The sequence below is a fragment of the Anopheles gambiae genome, chromosome 2, assembly GCF_943734735.2.
Source record: "Anopheles gambiae chromosome 2, idAnoGambNW_F1_1, whole genome shotgun sequence".
Lineage (NCBI taxonomy): Eukaryota > Metazoa > Arthropoda > Insecta > Diptera > Culicidae > Anopheles > Anopheles gambiae.
The window spans coordinates 55,766,737-55,789,761 of record NC_064601.1 but is presented as its reverse complement, the minus strand read 5'-3'; the positions used below and the strand labels follow the sequence as shown (position 1 = coordinate 55,789,761).

The following is a 23,025-nucleotide window of genomic DNA, read 5'->3' as shown; positions in this document are numbered from 1 at the left end:
ACACCCTATCGGGAGAAATACTTTAAATTTTATGAGTTTGGCTTGACTCATTCCAGATTAAGGGATTGTTTTTATTCAGTTTTATTCTATTTACTAACGCTGTTGATAATGGTTGCGTTTGCCAAGCAATAACGTTCATTTTTTCCGTGATCGTAGATGTCCCACTGTTGCTTAGGCACGTTGAATTGACAGCTGACAACAATGTTTTTGTAATCAGTCGTGCACGTGCTATTGTGCTACGGAATGTATTGAATCGGCGTGCGTGCGATTTGTTTCGAAAAAAGTAAGATAGAACCATGAATAGCAGCCATCTATTTCAACCAAACCGAGCCCTTGGCTACGTTAGCAATCATATACCTCCCAACGTACGCTACATTGACCAGAGGCGCGAGAATGTTGTGATCACTTGTGTTGGACGTTCGTTCCACGTTTACGGCTGCAACAGCTTTCGTCTGATTCGTACTGGCCGAATTCATCCGGCCAACATCACTGCCATCGCCGCGGATGGGTTCTTAACGTATGTTGCCGCCGGCAACCTCATCTACGGATGGCGATCGAGCGTGGAACTGCGCAAAGTGTATCGCGGGCATGAGAAGCCGGTACGTCTGCTGTTGCCGTTCGCCAAACATCTCATATCAGTGGATGAGAGTAGTCTGCTGAAGATATGGATCGTGTCCACGCAGGAGCTGTACTTGGAGATCCCATTTGCGGCGCACACGTTTGAAATATCGGCCATCGTGCATCCAGCGTCGTATAAAAACAAAATTTTGCTTGGTAGCGCCCAGGGGGGACTGCAGCTGTGGAATTTGAAGTCGTGCAAATTGGTGCACAAATTTACGGATTTCGATAGCAAAGTAATGCAGCTGGAGCAAGCCCCCGCTCTGGACGTTATCGCCGTAGGATTGCATAGTGGAAGGATCGTGTTGCTCAACATCCAGTACGATCAACCGGTGATGGAAGTTCACCAGGACTGGGGACCAGTGACAGCGATAAGCTTCCGTACCGATGGTACCGCCATCATGGCCAGTGCCAGTTCAAACGGCCAGGTTGTGTTTTGGGATTTGGAAGAAAAAACCATCGTATCGACACTGATGGCACACGATGATTCAGTGACCGGGCTTCACTTTCTACCTAACGAACCGTTGTTGGTAACGAGCTCGCCAGACAACTCTTTGAAAATGTGGATTTTTGATCTGTCCGATGGTGGGGCACGTTTGTTGCGTTTCCGCGAAGGTCATGCCGCACCGCCCACGTGCATCCGATATCATGGTGCATCCGGTCGGAATATAGTATCAGCGGGTGAAGATTCTTCGTTGAGAATTTTCAGCACTGTAGCTGAAACGTTAAACTGCAGCTTAGGGAAGGCTAGCTATAACAGAAAAGCTTCTAAGAAGCAAAAGAGTAAGTATTGTTTGTTGCCCATTGAATGGAAAAGGAGAAAAACAGCCTAGTATTAAGTTACTATCGTTATCTGATTGCAGAGAAATCCGAAGATCCCTTCCGTATGCCACCCATCAGCTACTTTACATCGGAAGTGACGCGAGATAAAGAGTGGGATAGCATCGCCGCTCTTCATCAAGGTCTAGTTCAAGTGACTACATGGTCATATGATAAACGACGTATGGGCGACCTTCATCTCGTACCGGAGGCTTTCCAAAACAAACAGCACAAAAAGGACTTCAGTGTAATGGCCACCTGTTTGTGCTTGAGTCATTGTGGAAATTTTGTCGTCATCGGCTACTCCAGCGGCCACGTGGAACGTTTCAATATACAAAGTGGCATTCATCGCGCTAGTTATGGTGCACCAACAGCTCATAACGACTACATTCGGGGCTTGTCGAGCGACAATCTGAATCAGTTGGTTGTTTCGGGTGCAGCCGACGGGCTGTTAAAGTTCTGGAGCTTCAAACAACCGTACACGACGGTTGTAAAAACCCCGATCGAAACGTTGGACTTGGGCGATCCCATAACACTTATTCGCACGCACCGGGAAAGTGCTATCCTTTGTGTCGCACTGGATGATTTCACGTTGCGTCTAGTGGATCTGGATACTCGCGTAATTGTGCGTCGGTTCGACGGACATCGTGGCACCATAACGGACGCCTGTTTTTCACCCGACAGCCGCTGGCTAATTACAACCGCTCAGGATTGTGTCGTAAAAGTGTGGGATATTCCTTCTTCTTATCTGATCGATCACTTCCGAGTATCACACATGTGCACATCGCTCACAATGTCACCGACAGGCGATTTTCTGGCAACAGCACATGTGGACTACCGAGGCATTAACCTTTGGGCGAACAAGAGTCTTTTCACGAATGTCACGCTGCGCGGACTGAAGCCCGAGTCCGATGCTCCATTGCTGGATTTGCCAACCGCCTTATGCGATGAGCAGCAGGATGGAATTGGCTTCCCACTATATAACACGAAGCAGATGGAAGTTGATGAACTGGAGGATGTGTTTGAAGAGATTAATCTCGAGTACAATTCACCGCCCCAGCTATCTAGTGAGTTGATAACCATGTCCAATGTGGCAGCATCTCGGTGGCAGAATTTGTTGAATTTGGATATCATTAAAAAGCGCAACCGCCCAAGACAAGCTCTGAAAAAACCAAAATCAGCCCCATTCTTCCTGCCGACCGTGGCTGGTCTGGATTTCGAATTCGATCTACAAGCGACAATCGGCGATAAAACGACGACAGCTGGTGGAAAAATCGCGGAAGGAGGATCGCGCATCATCGAATCTAACCAGGTAGATCATTTGACCCCGTTCGGAAGGCTGTTAAACGCGGCACTCACTACGGAGGAGTACGGTAAAGCGATAGACCATCTAATGAAGCTTGGCCCGTCCATGATTGACTATGAGATACGCAATCTGACACCGTTCAATAGTGGGAGTGGCAGCCTTCCGGTGATGGGCGCTTTCATGCATATGATCGTCTACATGTTAGGGCAGAGAAAGGAGTTTGAGCTGGCGCAAAGCTACCTTAGCCTCTTCCTTAAATTGCACGGCCGAACGATTGTCGAGAACGAGCAGCTCAGCAAACTGCTTCCCGCTATTGAGGATGCACAGAAAGCGGAATGGTCTGCATTGGAAGATAAACTTCTTTACGGGTTGGGTGTTGTAAGTAATTTGCGAAATTTCAGCGGATGAACAATAAACCAACTCTAGATTACCCCGTGTCATAAGGTATATAGCTTTATTTAGGACTCACTTTCTTTTCGAAGATTTCTTACCACCAGACTTTTTTCCTCCAGTATTGTTTTTCTTGCCACCATTATACTTTGATTTCCCTCTAAAATCATCACCCATCCCTTTTTTAGCAAACTTCCCTGCCTTGCCTTTCTTATCCTTCCCTTCGTTTCCTCTTCGCTTGCCGTCCTGACGGGCAAGTCGGTCGTCTTCTTCGTACTGTTTGCGCTTATCCATACGAGGCTTTTTCGGTTTAAGCGAATAGTTTGATCCCTTCGGAATGAACGGTCGTTTACGGTTGCCACTTCCAGCCGATTCGAACAACTCTTCATCCGGATTGTCGCCAATTTCCTTGCGATAGTATTCGCGGTCATCCTCATCCGATATATCGCCCACAGCTTCCTCCGCATCTTTCAGCAGCAACTTGTCCTGTTCCGTTATTTCGCCGCTCTTGCCTTGCTTGGACGTCTTAGCACGGTGCTCCTTTTTGTCGTTTTCTTTCTTTTTCAAATTTTCTTCCTGCTTGTGCTTGCGCTGCTCCTTTAGTCGGCGCTGCTGAGCACGCTTCTTGCGGAGAGCTTCCACTTCGATCGCGTCCTTTTCGATATAGTCGTGATAGAGTACTTCGCCCGTCATAAGATCGTCCTCTATCTTCATTAACCGCATCGTAATACGAGGACCAATCTCGTGCAATCGTAAAGATGATTGATTTTCGGCCAAATTTCCACACTTTAGATTCTGCGCTAGCACAACGTGTGCTTCCTCGTCATCGGCTTCGGATTCCGAAAGAAGATGTCCTCTGTGAAGTATAAAAAATATTGTTTAACTTGCTTGTTCGCAAACTGCACTCTTTGAACTTACTTCTCGACAAAATCAGCTATATCCTCAAACTTTCCCAAGTTTGGTATGTTGCGCGTTACAAGCTTCTTCACTCCTCGATTCAAATTTACCGGAACTACTGTGACAGAGTAGTGTCGAAGATCGATCAATTTGCTTACCGGGTTGTATGATAGCAGTACGCATCGTTTCAGAGACGAGAGTTTTATCGTGGAGAGATTAATCGGAGGAAACATGTTTTGAAACGTGCTAGCCATTAGCTTCAAATGTTTCCCTTCTCCACTGAAGCTGTTCAATATGACCAGTGGGGCCGCTTTGAAGCACTCTTCATCTACAAACTGCTTGCGCGAGTTGCTAATAACATCCTTTGCCAAAGTGTACTGGTACACCTTGAACGTCAGGGTGGGGCCCTTCGGCATGCGTATTATCTTGAGCGACAGTGTTTGCGACGATAGCGAAAATACGCACATGTGTGAAACGTGGAAGAATCCGGACAAATGAACAAAATCTTTCACCTTGTTGATGCGTCTCTCACGAAGGTTCGATGCTGTGAAAGGTTCCATCATGCGGCGGAAATCACGAGACAGTCTGCTAATCGATGAGCATCGTTCTCCGCGTCGTATGACGAACGAGTGTGGAGCATTTTTAATCGCAGCAGGTTCATCTTCAACCGGTGCTTCCACCTTTGGGCGGTTCCGTTTGTGTTGAGGCTTTCGGCTTTTCTTTTTCATGAGTGGGCTTTCACTAACAACTTTTCCGACACAACTCTTCTACCGGCAAAACACGTGTGAATTGTTTTCTACGCTCATTTGACATCGCACACTACGGACGCCTCAAGGGCAAGACAATTGACAGAAGGATGACAGTTTTGTTGGGAAAAAAAACATTTTACTGATTTTTTGTTTGCTGCAATAAATGCTTTGTAATTCCAATTAAAAACTAATAATTTGCATGAATGAGAATGAAAGTCAATTTAAATATTAGCGTTGCACCTTTTGAAGATGAACGGAAAATGTGTTTTGGTTGTTTGAGCCAAACAAGCATTGTTCAATTAAGCATTCGAAGAGTACGGTTGTTGTCCTCGGTAATGCAGCTTTTCGATTACAGGCGGTCCCCGAGATACACGGTACCTCTTATACGCGGATTCGGAGATACGCGGTTTTCAAAATTTGACAGTTCTTTGAGCAAATTGTACTGATTTGACACATCCATTGTGAAATACCAAATAATTTCCGTATTGATCGAATGTAAAATACCATTTAAAAAGGTTTAGAACTGTTCAATTCATCAGAAACATATCAAATAATTAATTTGGTGGCTAAAACCACCCCCTACTTGCAAAATTGCACGAAAATTAGTGATATTTTGGCTGGAAATCACGAGATTCGACTTACGCGGAAATTCGAGATACGCGGTATTTTGCGGCCGTTTTCGGTCCCCAATAACCGTGTATCTCGGGGACCGCCTGTAAATGTATTACAGCTTGCTTCCGACTTACGCAGTTATTGACTTACCGTTCAAATGCACATAGAGCGCCAATGTCTCGCGCGAGGAAAAGTAGCTAAATTTTGCAAACAGAGCTACTTGTCTTGGGCGATATTTCTGTTTCATCCGAAAAGTTATGTCTTTGGCGATACTTCTTTATTCACACTGATAATAACATTACACGATAATAACTAAAAAGACACAATTAACAATACACTTTAAAACATTACAAGGCCCGTACTCCCGTTACGCACACCAGCCGCACCGAGCGCCCCTGCCGAGAGCTCTTGCTCGAACGGCGCGCTAACACACTCCGCCTTAGTATGTGCGACAGTGTGGATGACACGTGTGCGTGTAAATGGGTTTAAGTCTAGAATGGACCATACCCCCATAGCAAGAACTGACTACCGGGATGCTGTGATACTGAATAAGTCTCGAAAGCCTGTAAAGGCCGGCATGTCCGTGTAGAACGTTACACCAAGTAGAAGAAGAAGTTTTAGGTAGCACATTGTTCCAAATGATCAAATGAATTCGCTATCGTTGATCTGGATGATCAATCGGCTTGCCAATTAGAGCTTTAGTTCATTAACTCTTTGGGGAATACTTCCCCAGGGTTTTCAGATGTTGCGGATAAGTACGCATGTTGGCAACATACAGGGTTTTCCAAGTCACTCTCGAATGTGCACATCATTATTCAACGCATCCAAGATATTTTTCAACAGTTGTCAAATAGTGTATTTGCTTCAAAATAAAATTTCAGTTTTTACACATGCTTTTCAACATATCACAAAGAATTGTCAGACTGTGTTTGAATGTTTGTTGTATGATGGTGTGTATTTTTGTGTGCGCCAAAGTTTTTTTTAACTCATTTAACGGCCTAATGTCAAAATCTGCTTTGATATCTACATGAATCTACGAGAAATAACAAACTTACATTTTTCGTTGAATTTATTTTTACAGTAAGTAGCGTTTTGCATTTCTACACAGAGCGTTGTGTTAGTGGTTTTGACTTAAATAAAGAGTGCTGACATGTTATTCAAAAAACAACGAATAAAATGATGTTTTCTTTATAACACTCATTTTCTACCATTTTATCCTACTAGCCAAAATTTATTCTTATACGCTTTATTGATTTGATCTATATTAGGTGCTCGCACTTCTATGCAAACATATTTTGCTCGAATTGAACAATAATTTATCATGAATTATTAAACTATCGTTTCGCTAATCACATTAACGAACTGGATTGCTTAGTAGTGTGCAGTTTGTCCATCAAAGTCTAGATTATTTGAAGAAAATCAGGTTCTGTGACTACGTTTTGCTTATACATTGGTATAAGCATTTCCGGCGTAAGATGTTCGTACATCGAGTGGCCAGTCAGCCAGAAAGTCTGCATTGTGCCCTTGCCCTTGACGTCAACTGTTCCTCGCAGTTTGATCTTGAATCCTCCGAGTTTGTCTAAAACCTCTTTGGTGCTCTCTGAGATATGAATCTTCATAGCTGAAGCAAGAGAATTAAGAGGATGAATTGCATTTTTTTTGTAGAATTAAAGTGTATAACGACGCTAGCACACTTACGCTCCCCTGTCGACTCCATTCTGGACGCAGTGTTTATGGTGTCCCCAAACAGGCAATATCTTGGCATCGTAGTTCCGACTACCCCTGCCACACACGGTCCCGTGTTGATACCGACGCGAATTTCCAAGGTTCTGTTCTTCATATGTGGTATGGTGAATCCCGAAATGCCACAAACCAAATCCAACGACATCATGGCAATTTCGCCGGCATGCCTATTCCCATTCCGTTGTGGCAGTCCCGATACAACCATGTACGCGTCTCCGATGGTTTCCACCTTGTACACATCGTACTTCAGTATGATCGAGTCAAACAAACGGTACAGTGTATTGAGCATGATAACCACCTCCATCGCGCTGCTGCTAGCCGAGATGTCGGTGAAGCCTACGATATCGCTGAAAAATATAGTCACTGCATCAAATGTTTCTGCCGGCACTTGGCGCTGTTGCTTCAGCTGCTTCACTACGGCCGGTGGCAACATCTGGTAGAGCAGACGGTCCGACTTGCCCTTCTCCATGCGCAGCTCCATCGTGCGGGCCATCAGCTTCGTCGAATAGTTCTGTATCGTGCTGGTGGCTGCGCGTATCATAAGCACCAGTATCGGACTTATAATAAGGATAACCACCACCAGTCCGATCGAGATCGACTGATGCCTTCGCGCACTTTGGATCTCCTCCAGGATCGTTTCCTTCACGTCGGTCTGAATCTGGTCCTGCACCATTTGCAGATTCTTCAGCACGGTTGTTACCGAATGATAGTACTCTACGAGCGCATCCCGGCGATAGCCGGTGGAAATGTTGATCAGCACCTGCGTGCGCCAGTACTGCATCACACTAAACTCGGCCTCCGATATGATGCTGAGCGAGGTCATGAAATTCTGCGCTGAAGCGATGTAGTCCAGTGCGGCCGCATCGCGGCGTATGAATTGAGCGTAATCGGACAATCCCAGATAACCGTTGCAAATGAACTGCAGCACTAGGATCGCAGCAATGTTGATGCTTTCGATGGCTTCAATCAGATTTTTGTACACCACAAACTGGCGCCAGACGGTTGAGCTAATCGAGGTACCGGTACTGCGCACGATCTGATTGATTACGTACCGGTTAAGCGCATTGTACGGCTCGAAGTATTCCAGCCCGGTAAAGGTTTCATTTTCGGGCGTTTTGATTCTAAAACAGAGGAACAAATAAGCAAAACAAACGGACAGTAACATCAAGCTTTGGTATGGCTCGAGTGAGCGCAAAAATTATGCCAAAAAATTACCCAAGCATAACATTCCTTGCTTTGCTTGAAAATTTTTCGAAACACAATTTTAGTGAAACGGTCCTGAAGCGAATTGAGTGTGGCGCGTGCCAATTGCAGCATATTCACCTCATGTCGGCTATCAGCGTGTGGTTTGCAGTGCCCGCCGGTAGCAGTTTTTAAAAAAAAAAAAAATAATTGTGTGTTTTTTTATTGTAGTAATCACTTATGATAACGTACAAAAGCTGTTAAACTTGTACAATATTGAGCATACGGAACCACGAAATGCAATATTTCATCTCAATTAAAAAAAACACGTGTACGAATTCTGCAATTAAATCGCTTTGTGATTCTCGCTATCTTCATTAAATATTCTGCCCGAAACAAGGCATCACAAAATTGATTTGTTCTGAATTTGGCGATGCTTTGCTCGGTGTGAGTGTGTGTGCGTGACGCAAACGCCAATTCGAACACATAATTAGATATGAGTGTAAGAGAGCAATGTGCAATCTGTAGTGCAAGTTCCCATCAAGATGAAAAAAAAAAACGCGGGAAAATTGCATTCAACGTCAAACGTGCGTTGTTGGGTGGAAGAGTGGTGTCTCCACCCACCTCATGGGCCTGCATAACTTGTCGGCAGTATTCTATCCAGCACGATTTAACCCGAATTTTACGCGTGGTGACACGTTTACCAATCGTAATATGCTGGCTCACCTTGAACTGGGGTTGAATTTGAAGCACCCGTACATCGTCACCTCCCGTTCGAGGGCCACGTCCGAGCAGGACGTCGACTGGCGCGAAGTGGAGGTCGCGACGGAGGGAGAAGATTTTAGCGATAAGTCCCGGGCCCGGGACAGCTCGCCGGGAGCACCGCCCACCGCCCCAGTGACAAGACGATCCAGCTCGAAGGGACATCTCGGGCCTTTCGATTTGAGCCCTGCCGCAACACCACCGCCGCCGGTTGGGTAGAGGCCAACAATTGGCTTCTCGCTCAGGACCGGTTCGTCCGGTGGGGGATGTACGGTCACCTGTGTTCTCTCCAGCTTCGTGCAGCGGTATGGTATGAGATTTGTGGTGCTAGATGATTGTAATACCACCACCGCCCGGGGTTGATTCTGGATCAATCGATTTTCACAGCCTCAGCGTACTGGGGCAGGCGCGGGGCGAATTTAAAAGCAGCTAGCCTAACCGGCAACTGTTTCCATGGTGGAGTCCTTGGTGAACATTTGTTTTACCGTTCGGTCGATTCGCTAGAAACAACATTAGCTTTGCTGTGTTCCCAAAGCCTTTTTTGTGTGCTTTAACAACACTAGACACGTGGGGTTTGCCTTCTGTTTGATTGTTAGCATCGATAAATTGTTCCGAAATGGCGATGCATCCACGTGGGCAAACGAAATCCACTCACCGGAACTGGAGAAGAATAATAGAGACAAATAAAGGCCGTACCACTCTCTACATACACATGTATAAATGATCAGTCACAAACAAGCCTGACAACCCCTCCGTGCCCACACACCAACACTGACGCACACAATCACATCCGTACACAAACAATGCTGCACACTGTGAGATTAACCGGCGGAAAATAATCAATTCCTAGTGCCGGTCGGCCGGATGCTGCCAACGAATCCGAGCGTGCGGCGTTCACTATGCGGCGTACGAATGGAAACTACACCACTGCAGGACACGACCGCGTGCTTTTATACATATTCGTGAGCCATGGAGCTTTGCTCTCGTCCCGTTCGTCATCGTCGTCGTCGTCGTCGCCGATGGAGCCGATAGAGGCCCGAGAGCAATGGTTTCAGTGCCGGCATGCCGCGGCTTGATACGCGATGTCACTAATTAGACTGCCAAACCGGGAACCGGCAGGCACGACAGGATGCACTACCGATGCCGATCGCAGTCGGTAGCGGAGTAGATAATGTTATCATTTGAGCTCGTGCAGAGTCACCGCCAGCCGCGCTGCCCTGCCCCCTGTCTCTGCGGCGTTTCCGCTCTTTGGTGCCTGTAAAACGGCATCATCCCCAACGATGATTTTTCCCGCCTTAAGAGACAGAATGGCACAACCGAATATCGGATTACTGAGCTGGGGAAATGGAAGGGAAGGGCTGATGGTTTTGTGCACGTGAATCATACCAACCGGCACGGGCACGGGGTAAGCTTGTCGCTGTTCTATTGTTTTCGCCGAACCCAACCCGAACCGGTACAGAATAAATTGGCTACATTAGCAAACAGGTAACCGAATACAGCCACATAATTGGTCCTTTACGCGCAATTAACGGTCAGCAGTATGGGTCACAAGGGGGAGGCAGGAGGTGAAAGAGAAAGAGCCGGATGCTGTTTGATAAGAACGGGAAACGACAAACCGCAAACGCATTCGTTCTTGCGCTTTCATTATTGCGCTACCGGCGGAAAACAAATCCGTGCCGGTCATGTATCAGCTGCAGGCACCAAAAATAGGTAAACCCGCCAAACCGTAAACCATAACATTGTCATTTGGTTAATGAAGTGTTTTGTCGTGAAAAGATAATAATATTAACATACGCATACCTTCCCTTCTCGGACAGTCATACGCCCGCCTGATTCAACGCAACGCAGGTCGGTGCTTGGATGGTGGTCGGCCACGAACATAATTGTTCTCATCACCTCTGTCACCTGGCTACTAAAGTGGGCTTTATACGTTGCACCCCTCTTCGGCACGACCCTGACACTTCGGTAGAGGGTTGCATTAATGGTCGATTAGTTGCATCCCAGCAACATTTATCAGATCGTTTATCGTCACACTGTTTTGACATGAAAGCACGTATCGCCAACGTTGTTTCGTGCGATCAGGCTATTTTGTACTCTCCAGTATAGGCGATACTGGAAGTAGCAGTAGTTGAAGTAGTAGTTGGGCAAGGACACTTGTGGGACGAAATACAACACCGAAAGCCTATTTAGAAAGAGATAAAGCTTATATGACTGCATTTGTTTTTACAATATAGTTCTATTTTTCTTTATTTTTGTATGGGCTTTTTGAAACCTTACATTGAACATGTGGGACACTCTCTGGCGGTTAAAATTGATCGGTTAGTAATGTTATTTGCTTAAATACGAGGCATGTACCGAATTGTTTATAGCAAGCCAAATAGCAAACGCAATATTTGATTTCGTACACCAATTGTTACAAAAGTTACACCAATACATTAACTGCACCATTTTGTATCGTTGTTAATAAACAAAACTTCTACCCTTTCAAGCTGATCCATGCGCTTTGCATGCTCGTTCTAAACCTTTCTCTATTGGCTATTACACAACTCATAAAATAAACCATGCTTCCGAAGCTTTGCTGCAGTCAGTAATTTCATCATATCAAGAGCAGCTGTTGCTGCTGCTGCTGCTGCTGCTGCTAGTTCTCTTAATTCATGTAGGCCAGTCGCTAGTCGTTTGGTGTTTCATTAAACTATTTTTAAATACACCGGCTTCATATCCGCAAACCAAGCCACCTCTCCATGACTATTGTTCGGGGTTGCACCCTCCTTGCACGTTAGCCAGTATGTGTCCATCAGGCCCTTGCCCTGGAAAGCAAAGAGACGCAAATGGTAGATATGTATCAATGGTTGATAATATCGAGTTTTCTTTTCCGTTCGTTAGTCGCACCATTCGCTTACCTTTACATCGATCAATCCACGGTGTTCCGTTTTGAATCCTCCCACCTTAACCAGCGCTTCGTTCATTTCGGCAGAAATGTGAATTTTTAGAGCTGTGAAAAGAAACAAAGAACAAATTGGACACACAAAAGGTTGGAATGACGTGGGAGGTAGATATTGTAAAAGAAGCGTAGCGACAATCCCAACCTTCGCCCGTAGACTCCATGCGGGATGCAGTATTAACCGTATCGCCAAAAAGGCAATATCTTGGCATTTTTGTACCAACAATACCAGCTACCACAGGTCCTGTATGTATGCCGCAGCGTATTTGTACCGGTTCATTGGCCCTGCAAGAATAAAAGCGAGAGTACTTTGTTTTTGTTTTGTAACTAGTAGTGTTGCTACTTTGTGAGGTGCCAGGCGCCTCCATCGTTAAATTATGAGAGCTTTGCACTAATGTTCAAAAATAAATTCAATCCATATCTTTGGCAAATGTGTCGTAATATCTATCTTTTTTCAAATTACAACCTTTCCAGGGGTAGGGTAGTGTACAAGGGTAAAAATACAAAATGAGTAATATGTAAAGCCTTTAATGTGTCTTTTAGCTTTTAGCTACTGCAAGACGATACGGATGGAAATTGAACCATGGCAATCCGGCAGTCTCCCGTTAGAATACTCGGTTGTCGAATGGAATTAAGACAAATGACAATTTATTTTTAAGACAATTTATAATGCATTTGTTGTCAGCAAACTCAAGAGTTTTGTAATACCTTCTTCTTCTTCTTTGGCTCAACAACCGATGTCGGTCAAGGCCTGCCTGTACTCACTTGTGGGCTTGGCTTTCAGTGACTAATTGATTCCCCCCCATAGCAGGATAGTCAGTCCTACGTATGGCGGCGCGGTCTATTTGGGGTTTGAACCCATGACGGGCATGTTGTTAATTCGTACGAGTTGACGACTGTACTACGAGACCGACCAATGTAATACCAGCAAATATATAATCAATACTTAAAGTACAAAATTGTAGTCACTCTTCCTGCGTTGTAAAAAGGAACAAAACGATGTACTTTGCGGTGAGAACGTTACACTGCCTTACAATCATTTACTTTTTACAGACTCGCTACAGCAATGCCGGTTCGGCATTAGAAGACTTTTTGGATGTTTTTCAACTACAGGTATTCCCCGATATACGCTATTAATGCGGACCGAAATCAATAGCGTATTTCGTATATTAGCATAAGTCGAATTTCAAGGCTTTCAGTCAAATTATGACTAATTTTCGTTTAATTTAGCTTGAAATGGTAAGTTTTTAGCCACTAAATTAGTTATTCAATTGGATTTCAACTGAAGATTACAATTTTGTTCCTTTTAAAATGGGTTTAAAAATTCGACAAAAAGAGAATTTATTTTGCATTTGACTTTTAATGTGTCAAATTAGTACAATTTGCTCAAAGAACTGTCAAATTTAGAATGTAGCGTGTAGCGAAATCGCGTATATCGAGTATGGCGTATATTGGGGAATACCTGTACAGATTGATATCCGAGCTGCACAAAAAACTAAGCAGAAGTTAATTATATTATTTTTTCGTTAGTACGTTCAAGAGTACTTGAACATTTTAGTACACAGTTGAAAACAGTTTCAAAAAGATTAACCATTTTACATATATATCTAATACAAGGCTTAACAATAGCATATAGCCCCCATATTCAAAATTGGAACCAATCAGCCTGTTCACAATTAACAATCATTAGCTGTAGGTCAATCATTACGGCACAGATAGATAGTCCATCGAAAGCTAGAGCCCACGTTAGCGTAATGCCAAACAAGAAAAAGCAGTTTATACCGCTGTTCGTTAAGTGCCCCTTCCTGATCCTGCTATTCCCAGGTGTGTGTGTGTGAGCGTGTGTGTGTGAAATGCTCTTACTTATGCGGTATGCTGAAGTAGCCGGAAGCATCCAATAGATCCAGAGCCATTGTTGCTATTTCCGCCACATGTTTGTTGCCTGCCGTATTCCATTAAACGTTGCCAGCAAGAAGGCGGATGTGAGGCGATAGAGAGAAAATAACAATCAAGTAAGAAAAAATACAGGTACAAAACAGGACACATTTTCGTTAACGAATCACAATTTGAGTATCTGTTTCGGAAAGCAAAGCTAGCAATGAAGTGTAGGGTACTACCACCGTTTTTCACCGGCAATCCGGAAGCCACCATGTACGAGTCGCCAATGGTTTCGATTTTGTACACATCGTAACACTCAATGCGCTCGTCGAACATCCGGTAGATGGCATTCAGGAAGGAGACCACCTGTCGTCAACAAAAAAAAAAAAGATTGTCCGAGAAAAACAGCAAGAGAAATTTTTGGGTTAATATCAGGGACGCCGCAATGGCCACACGAGAAGGGCATCCAAGCTATCCTGTCACTGCGGTTGCGTACCTCCAATGGCGTGCATTCCGCAGCAATTTCGGTGAAGCCAACGATGTCGCTGAAAAATATCGTCACTGCCGAGTAGTACTCCGCGGGGACAGTTTGGGCCTGCTTCAGTTGTGTGGCCACCGTTGGTGGTAGCATCTGGAACAGCAGTGAATCGGATTTACGCTTCTCTCGTTTCAGTTCTTTCGCTTTGTGAGCCAGATTAATAGCGTACAGTTGTATGGTTGCGGCCGCATTTCGCACCAGTATGATGATGATTGGAGAAACAATAAGAACGACCACCAGGATGGCAATGCCGAAGGTTTCCATGTTGTCTGCCGACTGGAGTACTTTCTGAACCTCATTGCTAGAGATCGCCGACCGGCATCAAAAGACAGAGCAAAGCAAAACATGTTAGTAGTACCGAGGGAAATCACTGACTGAATGTATAAGCCACAAAGAAGAGCGGAACTTGCGACGAATCTCCCGCAATGTTTAAAAACGGTATGCAATTTTAAAAATCAACTTAAAGATTTGTATCATGCCTACAGTAGTGACGGAAAAAAAAGAAACATACAAACACCAATACAACGATACGAAACGACCTCCACCACGAACCGTATGATCGACCGCAACGCTCTCTGCAGCTTCCGCAGTTCGTCAATGTAATACGCCATAGACTCGTAGTACGAACGTGCATCAGCCACGTTTCCTTCTCGTCGCAAGTTCTTCTGGATGGTTTTGCTCCACTGGGTTATGTTGCCGTAGCTTCGCATCGTGAGTGTGATGTTTCGATAGATCACTTTCAGCGATGGAACAAAATGAAGCGATCCATTCAACAGGTCCCGCCCGAGGATATCATGCTGCACGTACTTGATGTATGAATCGGGCTTGAGATATCCACGACCATAGTAATTGATACCGTACACCGAAGATATATCTAAGCTTTCGATGCTACGAAGCAAATTCTTGAAGCTCAACAGAAACCGCCACACCCCGCTTTTGTTCGCATCCTTTATCTGGTTGGTAAGATGCTCCAACAGTGCTGCGTTAGCGGTCGTGTACCATCGCAAAATCTGCGGTACTGTACTGTCCTCGGTGCTGATGTTGGCGCGAAACTCCTGCAGTGTCTCGCGGAATTCGCTCATGTTAAGCCACGTTACCTCACCGTTGTTTGGTTGAATAGTGCGTATCGAAATGTCAGGCCAGGACGACATGTTGTCCAGTGCCAGATCTGTTTCGAGAAACGTGTCGTTCAGATTCCTTCGCAATGTCATCCCGTTGGTATAGATGTAGAATGCCACGTCGGAACGTTCTTGCTGCAAGCGCGTCACGACCTTTCCCAGGTCCGTCGCCATGGTAACCTGGTTTTCGATCTCTGTCACCTCCATGCGGTAGCTAACGATCTCGATCATCTCGTAGGAAGTTTGCACAATCAGTGCTAGGATTGGTATAAATGGAAGAATGATCATCTGCATTTGCTGCAGTTGGCGACCCCGTTTGAAGGCCGGATTCTTCGCTTCCGCACTGCAGCACATGTTTCCATGATAGTGCTGCTGTGTGCTGACGTCTTCAGAGCTGATCGATTTGATCGAAGAGCTGTCGGTGTGATGTGCTCGAGGTTTCATTTTTTCTGAAATAGAAAGATAGTTTTTATGAGTAACATTGTTTTTAATGCTGTTTCCAAATAAGCACATTGGAATCCCGCACAATGAGTTTAATCCGTTCCAGTGACTCACTGGTTAAGCGAAAAACTATGTTATGCTGGAGGATAATTTTTTCCAGATAATTTGTTTAAAAAGTGAGATAATCGGTTCCAAGACACAAACAATTCTGGTAAAAATGTATGTATGCATCTGAATATTGAAAAATGTCTTTATAATACCAGCAACTGGTAGAACATGCGCCGATCAAATGTTAGTAATGAAACGCAAGAAACGCTCATAAATATATCACACACTTATTTCAACCGATCGTGATCTTGATTTCAGATAAGATACCAGAAAATGTATCTTTTTTTTCAACAAGTATGATTGCCCCAAACTTTAAATATTAGATCACTATCATTTGGATCATCATACATTTGACAAATGGTAATATTACTCTAAATATTACTTCTAAACTCTCAAGATGTGCCTATGTAACGAAAGTACAAGCACAAGCACAGGATTTACTGTTTATCATCTTTAGTAACTAGGGTATTTTGTCAATTGTTTTACACTTAAAGGTTTTATATCTTGTGTGAAAGTGAACGTGAAATTTTGTTTTTTTTTTTTGCAATACTTCATTAAATATTTATCATAATATGGCTTATCTACACCAAAAGAAAGGATATTCAATTCTCCAACTATTAGGTTCGTTAATTATATTGAAATGAAGAATTAAATACATTTCCTTGCGATTCATCGCTGGATTTTTTCACCGTGAACAAGACGGAGAATCACAAGGAAATGTATTTAATTTATTAATTAAAGTGTTATATGTTATCACTAAATGTTTTTAGTTTTTAAGATGATTTGAAATTGCGTGTGATGAGTTTTTATTAGTTATAATTAAGTTATATTTTTAAGAACTTTTTTTGAATGACTACACAATTGGCCGTTTTTATTACTTGGAATAAAAAACATTCTAATTTTATTCACCGCATAGAAATATAAGGATGTAATGAAAAATAAAAATAAATCAAATGAAAAAAAAGATTACATAAGGATATTATTATTATTTATAAAAAATGATGAAAATGATGAATGATAAATGAATAATGAAAAAATGAAAAAAATAATGGTTACTTCAGTGTAAATTATACAAGTTGAGTTTAATATTTTTTTATGACCATCTAATCCATTGAAATGTGTTTAACTAAAATGTAAACACGTTTTATAACATTAGCATTTAAAAATATGTGTTCTAAGTCAAATGTAGAACTTTTAAAAATGCTTCATTTGTTTATTGTTATCCTGATTCGCACCACGGATGTGAAATGCTTTAATTTTCGTATTTTTTTCGTTCTCCATCAGTAAACACATCACGTCCTTGAAATAGGGGGAAAAAATGAATGCATGTTCGCAGGATATAGGATTTAAAAAAATCTCCTCACCATAGTATATATACATAAGAGTCGCTGCGTTAGTTGAGCTACACAATATGACAGAAGCTACCGTCCGCAAGAGATAATCGAGGGCCAGCGCGGGAACGCAAGGATGAGCATAGGCCTCGAGGTCGGTGTCAAAAAAGCCTGTGATGCCAATGTGGAAATTTTATCGTGTACCATCCCCCTACCATTCCGTGACTTTTTTCCAGGGTTAATGAAGCGATTTGGTTTCAATTTTCTCGCGGCACAACAATGCCCAAAATATATTCCATACGCCCAGCTGAGCGCAGCGCAGCAAGTGAGATTGGTAGAAAGATCTTCGGGAGTTTTATCTACTGATATCAAACGGTATCAGATTCCCGAATTGTGTTTTTTGTTAAATTGATGCTATTGCTTCAATCCTGTGCTCAATTTTCAGGTTATTTATGGATTAAGAAAGGTTTATACTGCAAGATACTTCGCCATGTAATCTAATGAAATCTTTGATATACTGTTCAAAGTGTTAACTTACTATAGTGATATACTTACTAAATCTGTTAGGATACTAACTATTAAACATGTGTGCTACAATTGACACGAAATATGCATTATTTACAGCGTTTATATAAGAAAAAGTACTTTGCTTTAAATGACTTTTGTTGGCTCTGTGCATCATATCTTAGCTGGTTCTAATATGAGGTTCTTTTAAGAGGAAAACAGTATTATCCTACAAACAGCGCCGCTTTGTCTAGTCATAAAATAACGCAGTATGAAAAAAAACGTTAATACCGCCAAATTTTACTCCTTTCCTTCCTACGACACATGTGGTTCAAAAACATACGGCACCACTACGTAGGCCCATGGAAAAAAGTTTATCACCTTCCCATGATCTACCCTATACGCGGCGTATCCATTCCGTACAAAGGGTGGTAGCCTTCGAAAACGATTGGTCAGCATGAATTGGTTCATGATGGATGTTTATCGCTCGTTGCTTGTAGGAAGGCGCGCTTTGGCGTGCTCGTTCATAAAGGATTCTCTTGTCATGGAAAATGTCAACAACATAAAATGTATTTTCAGTTTCCAAAGATGTCAACACGATGCTGTTTGTTCAATGCCACGACTGGGATGGCAAAATCTAATTACAAGCGCTGTCCGCAAAAGTCTAGAAAATCACGAACATTCGCATGAATAAGCTTCCGCAATCTAGGGCGTGTTGTTCGATTAATTTATATTACAGTTGTAGTGCTTCCCGCAAACTCCTTCATTTGTTCATGGCAGGGTTATTGCAGGAAAAGGCAAATTATATATACCTAGCTTGGGTTATATTGCATTTAACAATACAGATACAGTGGAAACTTTGTCGAACAATTATATCCCTAAGTTGCACATCAAGCTGTTCTACATCCCTAACATTAACGTACATTCGAGCCTATTTGACCAAAGGTCAAAGATCGTACTATCTCGGGTCATCTATGAGTAAAAAAAACCTTGGCAACAACCACCTTCCACAGTTATGTCTAAGACCTCCATCAATCTCACTTGAAAATCGTAATCCCTAGCATTTCAAAACATGAGCTGAAAGAACAACTCAGAACCATGCCTAACCTCTCCTCTCAATGCGTTTATGTGTAGCATGCAAAAAAAAATCAGCCTTCACCAGAATTAAACCATCCCATGGAAGCATCCCGATGGAGAATTGCAAAGAAAAGATCGCAAGGGTCGGAAAGCTAATCGCAAAGTGTCACCGTAAAGAAAGCCGGAGGAAGAGATAAATTTAATTAATTCGTTGTCTAGCTGATTCTTCTTTATCTCTGTTACCACTTTGTGGGATTTGCCCGGTGTTGCGCCCATATCCACAGAGCACACAGAGCAGGCACGAGTTTTGTCTTCTAAGCTAACACGCTTTCCGATCTAAACCAAGGTGGTGGTCGTTATTCCGACGTCGAAGATGGTATACTGGGCGAGACTAGATTCATTTTATGCTCCACAGGTAATAAACATTGATGGACCGCGTAAAGAAAGTACACCACACCAACGACTAGCCCAACATTCACTCGGTCCCCGTTCAAACGTCCATGATGATGAGTAATATTGCTCCGTCAGTGGTGCAGTGGTAGAAGTAAACTGTTGCGTTGGCCAAGACGTGCCTACTGGTTCAATGCACATTTGCAGCACTAATCGTGGAAAATAGTGAAGCGGATAGCAATAGTGTAATATTTGCCAAAGCGCAAATAATCATCATCGACAGTTTGATGAAAAAGAAATGAATGGATGATGCATGGTTGGGGAAGAGTCCACTATGAAGCACGGACATGGATAGATTGGTGCATAAAACATTGCAAACACGCGATAAATTATCCTATCGTATTAGCGTACCCAGGAGCCCATAGATAGTGTCCGGTACGTGTTCGATATTTATTTTAGTAAGCTAAAGAGCAACAGGTTGTAAATAGCTGCTTTTAAAGCAATCGAGTGCGATAATTATCGAAGTAATTAAAAAAATAATGCTTTGGACTAACAGTTTCATGCAACGTCCAATATAAAAATGGTGTGGATTGTTGTAACTAATTCGTGCGGGGAATTTGCAATGCATCTAATGTAACAATAGAATTTTTATTGTACACACCAATTTATGCTATAAATATTTATCGAGTTTTTATCCAAATTTTTATTCAAATCGATATAAAAAACGGATTAATTTAAAATATGCATCAAAATTTCTTTGTAACACATAACATAAGCATAAAGCATTTTTATTTGTTTGTTTTTGTTTCCAGCGAAACTAATACCACATATTTCAATTCTACTGACATATTTAGTGTTGGATGCCAACTGATTGATGTAGATGATAGTTTTAGTTTTTGATTTTGATGACCAAGATGTTTGGATTGTAAACGTCAATCGGTACCACATAGAATTTTAAATATATTTTTTCAAAAAAGTGTTTCAAATGCGCAATTTTACGAACGTATTGAACATTTCATCCATTCTTGAAGAAAAAAATAGTACTGTAATCAGAATGATATTAGAAGATCTCTTCTTTTAAAAATTACTTCTTCCGTTTTGATAGCTTGATAGCCGTTTTGGTACAGATTGAATAACACTGAACAATCATTTGGCCAAAGCCATGTCTTCCAATTATTATATTCAACATAACTTCTTATCAGAGACTTGGGAATGAATCATAAATTATTTTGTAGAAATGTTCAACATTCTGTAAACATTTTTCTCTATATAAAATTTATCGTATATATTGCCGAAATTGTCTACAACAATCAAGCCATGCGATATTTATACTTGAAGCTAATCCCGCACATTGATTAATTTTCAGTTTTCAGTTAATCTTGTCTATTGTAACACTTTCAGTTTTAGTTTTTGTACAAAGTTCAAGAAACGATGTTACGTAGTTTTTTGTTGCACATTGAACAATAAATGTCGAAATAGTTCTTCTATCAAACGAAGAATTCATAAACAAAATTATCTCGAGAAGAAGAAAAAAAAATGCAAAAGACACAATTGCATCCTACCACCCACCTAAAGTAGATTTACCGAAGAATCACCGTTATGGTAACGATAACGGTTTCCTTTTTTGAGACCGTGTCTTGCGTGCCGAATGTGGTTGGAACGTGTAGAAACCAAACTGTAATCCTTTGCCTGCCGCTTCTCACCACCGTATTCTCCGGGGACAGTTTTGTTGAAACGTATTACATATTTCACGCCACGCGGTATAGCACAACGGCAACGGCATCGAGGTAGCACGTCGACGTGTACCTATCGTACCGTCACACTGATCACTCACCGTCCCGTTTGCGTTCGTGCACTTGCTTGAATATAGAATTTGAATGACTATGAAATTAGATTAGATGAAACGACACTGCTGCCGGCTGCCTTGAGATGAGATAGCAACTGATATGGAAGCGATCCCGCTGGCTAACCATAGCGTTAGGACCAACCGATCCGAACTCACTGGACGCGTGCGGACGACTGACTATGCCAGCGGACTCGTCGCGTAGTAAAGACATCTTCATCTCAAACCGAGGTGACGAGGATAGTAAATGTGCCCACCGAAACACTACACGAGTGCGCCACCAGTTGATCACAGTACCACCGTTCGAACCGGTATAGGCGGTTCATAGGACTACGCGGACTAACACACACACAAACACACAAATACATAAATACTCACACACAAACACCCACATTGGTCGGCACAAATCGTCCGTTAGACTGTGTGACAGCGTGCGGCGCGCGCGTTACTCCCGACCTAGGACGACAGGATAACGAACACGCCGACGACGGCGACTAGTGTAGACACTGTCGCGGATAGGACCATCGATGTACTACCACCCCACGGTACTTTTCGTTATTTGAGGAGCCATTGTGTGTGTGTGTGTGTGTGTTGTCCGACGCACGGTAGGGAGATGACAGGGACGCGGTTACGAATACGGAAAAACAAATTCATCAACGAGCCAGAGGACAACGACTGCATTCGGCAGCAGTGAGTGGTTGTTCTGGTGTGAAGCAGTAGTTGGAATATTTTTATTTTATCTTGCTATTTCATCACCGCTGCTGGAGCCTTTCGCAATGCGTTTTGGGCTTCCTCCTTGCGGTATACTGTCCACATGTCTGTGGAGAGGGGTCGATACTGGTACTGGTATGAGAGGTGGTGTAACCATTCAGCGATTCTGCTATCGCAGTAAAGCTATTTTTATCGCCTTACTGAAAAGCTTTGGGAAGCAGCATGAAAGCAGTTATGTTTGTATGTTTGCACGAAACGCCACTACACTTCTTCTTGGGATAATTTATTCTTTTGTCTGTAAAAGGCCAATTTTGCGGGATGGGAAAAGTGTGGGCATCTTTCATCAGGCCGATTCGCAAATCACAGGTTAACTGTGATAAAAGTGCGTAAAAGATCGTTGTCGTAGTTATAATTTTGCATTTAATAAATGACACAATGATGCTTCAATTGCACTGTATATGAAATGATAAACAATAGAGCTATTGTGTTGTTTGGTTTGCCTGCAAACTATTTGCTACATGGAGAACAAACTAAAATAGCGCCCTGGTCGTCCGGCAATTTATCGTATACGGTTTACGGTTCACTTGCTTCACTAAAGTGTAGCTGTCGATGTAAATAAATTTGAGCTGATGTGTCTTCGTGCATGCTTGGCTGTGCGGTGAAACCATACATCCATAATTGACACACGCTGCTGTGTGTCTGGTAATATTGCACGCCCTGCTGCAAGAAAGGAAATAATTGACCCAACCGAGCATACCATTTCATCGGTGAACATGTTGCCCAGGCGGCCGTATGTGTTTTTGCCCATGTATTTGTGGTTTTTGTATTACGTCACCTATTTCGGTGCCGGCGGTAAAGGCATGCACAACAAAAACACTCCGTGGAAAAATCGCGGAAACAGATCACTACTCATATCATTCGAGAAGAAAACCATAAATCATGACACCACGCGTATTACCATACCCTTCGGTAATCCGTTTGGCCCCCGGGTGATGATTTATCGTCCATCGCTCTTCTCCGTTTCCGCCAAAGGAAAGTGAGATATACTCGTCCAAGCGATTGCGTTA

General features: G+C 42.9%; 5 protein-coding genes across 8 annotated transcripts; 1 reads left to right on the top strand and 4 right to left on the bottom strand.

The window, feature by feature from the left end:
* The first annotated feature begins 24 nt into the window (after positions 1 to 24).
* LOC1274698 (WD repeat-containing protein 36) lies at positions 25 to 3,190 on the top strand. Its single transcript, XM_313855.5, has 2 exons — positions 25 to 1,401; positions 1,482 to 3,190. Exons 1-2 carry the CDS (start codon positions 297 to 299, stop codon positions 3,149 to 3,151), a joined length of 2,775 nt encoding a protein of 924 aa, XP_313855.4. The 5' UTR covers positions 25 to 296; the 3' UTR covers positions 3,152 to 3,190.
* Positions 3,171 to 4,868, bottom strand: LOC1274697 (protein Peter pan). The gene is made up of 2 exons (XM_313854.6): positions 4,052 to 4,868; positions 3,171 to 3,989 (listed from the first exon to the last, which is right to left on the bottom strand). Exons 1-2 carry the CDS (start codon positions 4,756 to 4,758, stop codon positions 3,209 to 3,211), a joined length of 1,488 nt encoding a protein of 495 aa, XP_313854.4. The 5' UTR covers positions 4,759 to 4,868; the 3' UTR covers positions 3,171 to 3,208.
* Positions 4,869 to 6,151: 1,283 nt separating this feature from the next.
* LOC1274696 (retinal guanylyl cyclase 1) lies at positions 6,152 to 8,498 on the bottom strand. 3 transcript variants are annotated; one of them, XM_061652757.1, is made up of 3 exons: positions 8,350 to 8,442; positions 7,090 to 8,255; positions 6,154 to 7,012 (listed from the first exon to the last, which is right to left on the bottom strand). In XM_061652757.1, the coding sequence occupies exons 1-3, from the start codon at positions 8,355 to 8,357 to the stop codon at positions 6,792 to 6,794; spliced, it is 1,395 nt and encodes a 464-aa protein (XP_061508741.1). In that variant the 5' UTR covers positions 8,358 to 8,442; the 3' UTR covers positions 6,154 to 6,791. The 3 variants fall into 3 exon arrangements, with proteins under 3 accessions (XP_061508740.1, XP_061508741.1, XP_061508742.1); XM_061652758.1 differs by lacking the exon at positions 8,350 to 8,442 and adding an exon at positions 8,458 to 8,498 and having other exon boundaries at positions 6,156 to 7,012; XM_061652756.1 differs by lacking the exon at positions 8,350 to 8,442 and having other exon boundaries at positions 6,152 to 7,012; positions 7,090 to 8,339.
* Positions 8,499 to 8,545: 47 nt separating this feature from the next.
* LOC133392154 (uncharacterized) lies at positions 8,546 to 9,533 on the bottom strand. Its single transcript, XM_061651016.1, has 2 exons — positions 9,518 to 9,533; positions 8,546 to 9,466 (listed from the first exon to the last, which is right to left on the bottom strand). The coding sequence occupies exons 1-2, from the start codon at positions 9,531 to 9,533 to the stop codon at positions 9,039 to 9,041; spliced, it is 444 nt and encodes a 147-aa protein (XP_061507000.1). The 3' UTR covers positions 8,546 to 9,038.
* Positions 9,534 to 11,303: 1,770 nt separating this feature from the next.
* On the bottom strand, positions 11,304 to 21,670 carry LOC1274695 (uncharacterized). Of its 2 annotated transcripts, none has more exons than XM_313852.6 (8): positions 20,974 to 21,670; positions 14,988 to 16,002; positions 14,394 to 14,736; positions 14,137 to 14,263; positions 13,883 to 13,961; positions 12,165 to 12,304; positions 11,979 to 12,070; positions 11,304 to 11,885 (listed from the first exon to the last, which is right to left on the bottom strand). In XM_313852.6, the coding sequence occupies exons 2-8, from the start codon at positions 15,995 to 15,997 to the stop codon at positions 11,766 to 11,768; spliced, it is 1,911 nt and encodes a 636-aa protein (XP_313852.5). In that variant the 5' UTR covers positions 15,998 to 16,002; positions 20,974 to 21,670; the 3' UTR covers positions 11,304 to 11,765. The 2 variants fall into 2 exon arrangements, with proteins under 2 accessions (XP_313852.5, XP_061508736.1); XM_061652752.1 differs by having other exon boundaries at positions 14,140 to 14,263; positions 20,974 to 21,669.
* Between the last annotated feature and the right edge of the window lie 1,355 nt (positions 21,671 to 23,025).

What these genes read in the sequence shown, in the direction of transcription:
- LOC1274696 (XM_061652756.1), bottom strand. Translation starts at nt 8,299, where the DNA reads ATGTTACTGTCCGTTTGTTTTGCTTATTTGTTCCTCTGTTTTAGAATC. An exon ending in AATGGAGTCGACAGGGGAGC is followed by an intron (nt 7,013 to 7,089) that starts GTAAGTGTGCTA and finishes CTCTTGCTTCAG; the next exon opens with CTATGAAGATTCATATCTCA.
- LOC1274695 (XM_313852.6), bottom strand. Translation starts at nt 15,997, where the DNA reads ATGAAACCTCGAGCACATCACACCGACAGCTCTTCGATCAAATCGATC. An exon ending in CATGGAGTCTACGGGCGAAG is followed by an intron (nt 12,071 to 12,164) that starts GTTGGGATTGTC and finishes TTCTTTTCACAG; the next exon opens with CTCTAAAAATTCACATTTCT. An exon ending in GTGGATTGATCGATGTAAAG is followed by an intron (nt 11,886 to 11,978) that starts GTAAGCGAATGG and finishes TTTGCTTTCCAG; the next exon opens with GGCAAGGGCCTGATGGACAC.
- LOC1274698 (XM_313855.5), top strand. Translation starts at nt 297, where the DNA reads ATGAATAGCAGCCATCTATTTCAACCAAACCGAGCCCTTGGCTACGTT. An exon ending in AGCTTCTAAGAAGCAAAAGA is followed by an intron (nt 1,402 to 1,481) that starts GTAAGTATTGTT and finishes ATCTGATTGCAG; the next exon opens with AGAAATCCGAAGATCCCTTC.
- LOC1274697 (XM_313854.6), bottom strand. Translation starts at nt 4,758, where the DNA reads ATGAAAAAGAAAAGCCGAAAGCCTCAACACAAACGGAACCGCCCAAAG. An exon ending in ATAGCTGATTTTGTCGAGAA is followed by an intron (nt 3,990 to 4,051) that starts GTAAGTTCAAAG and finishes TATACTTCACAG; the next exon opens with AGGACATCTTCTTTCGGAAT.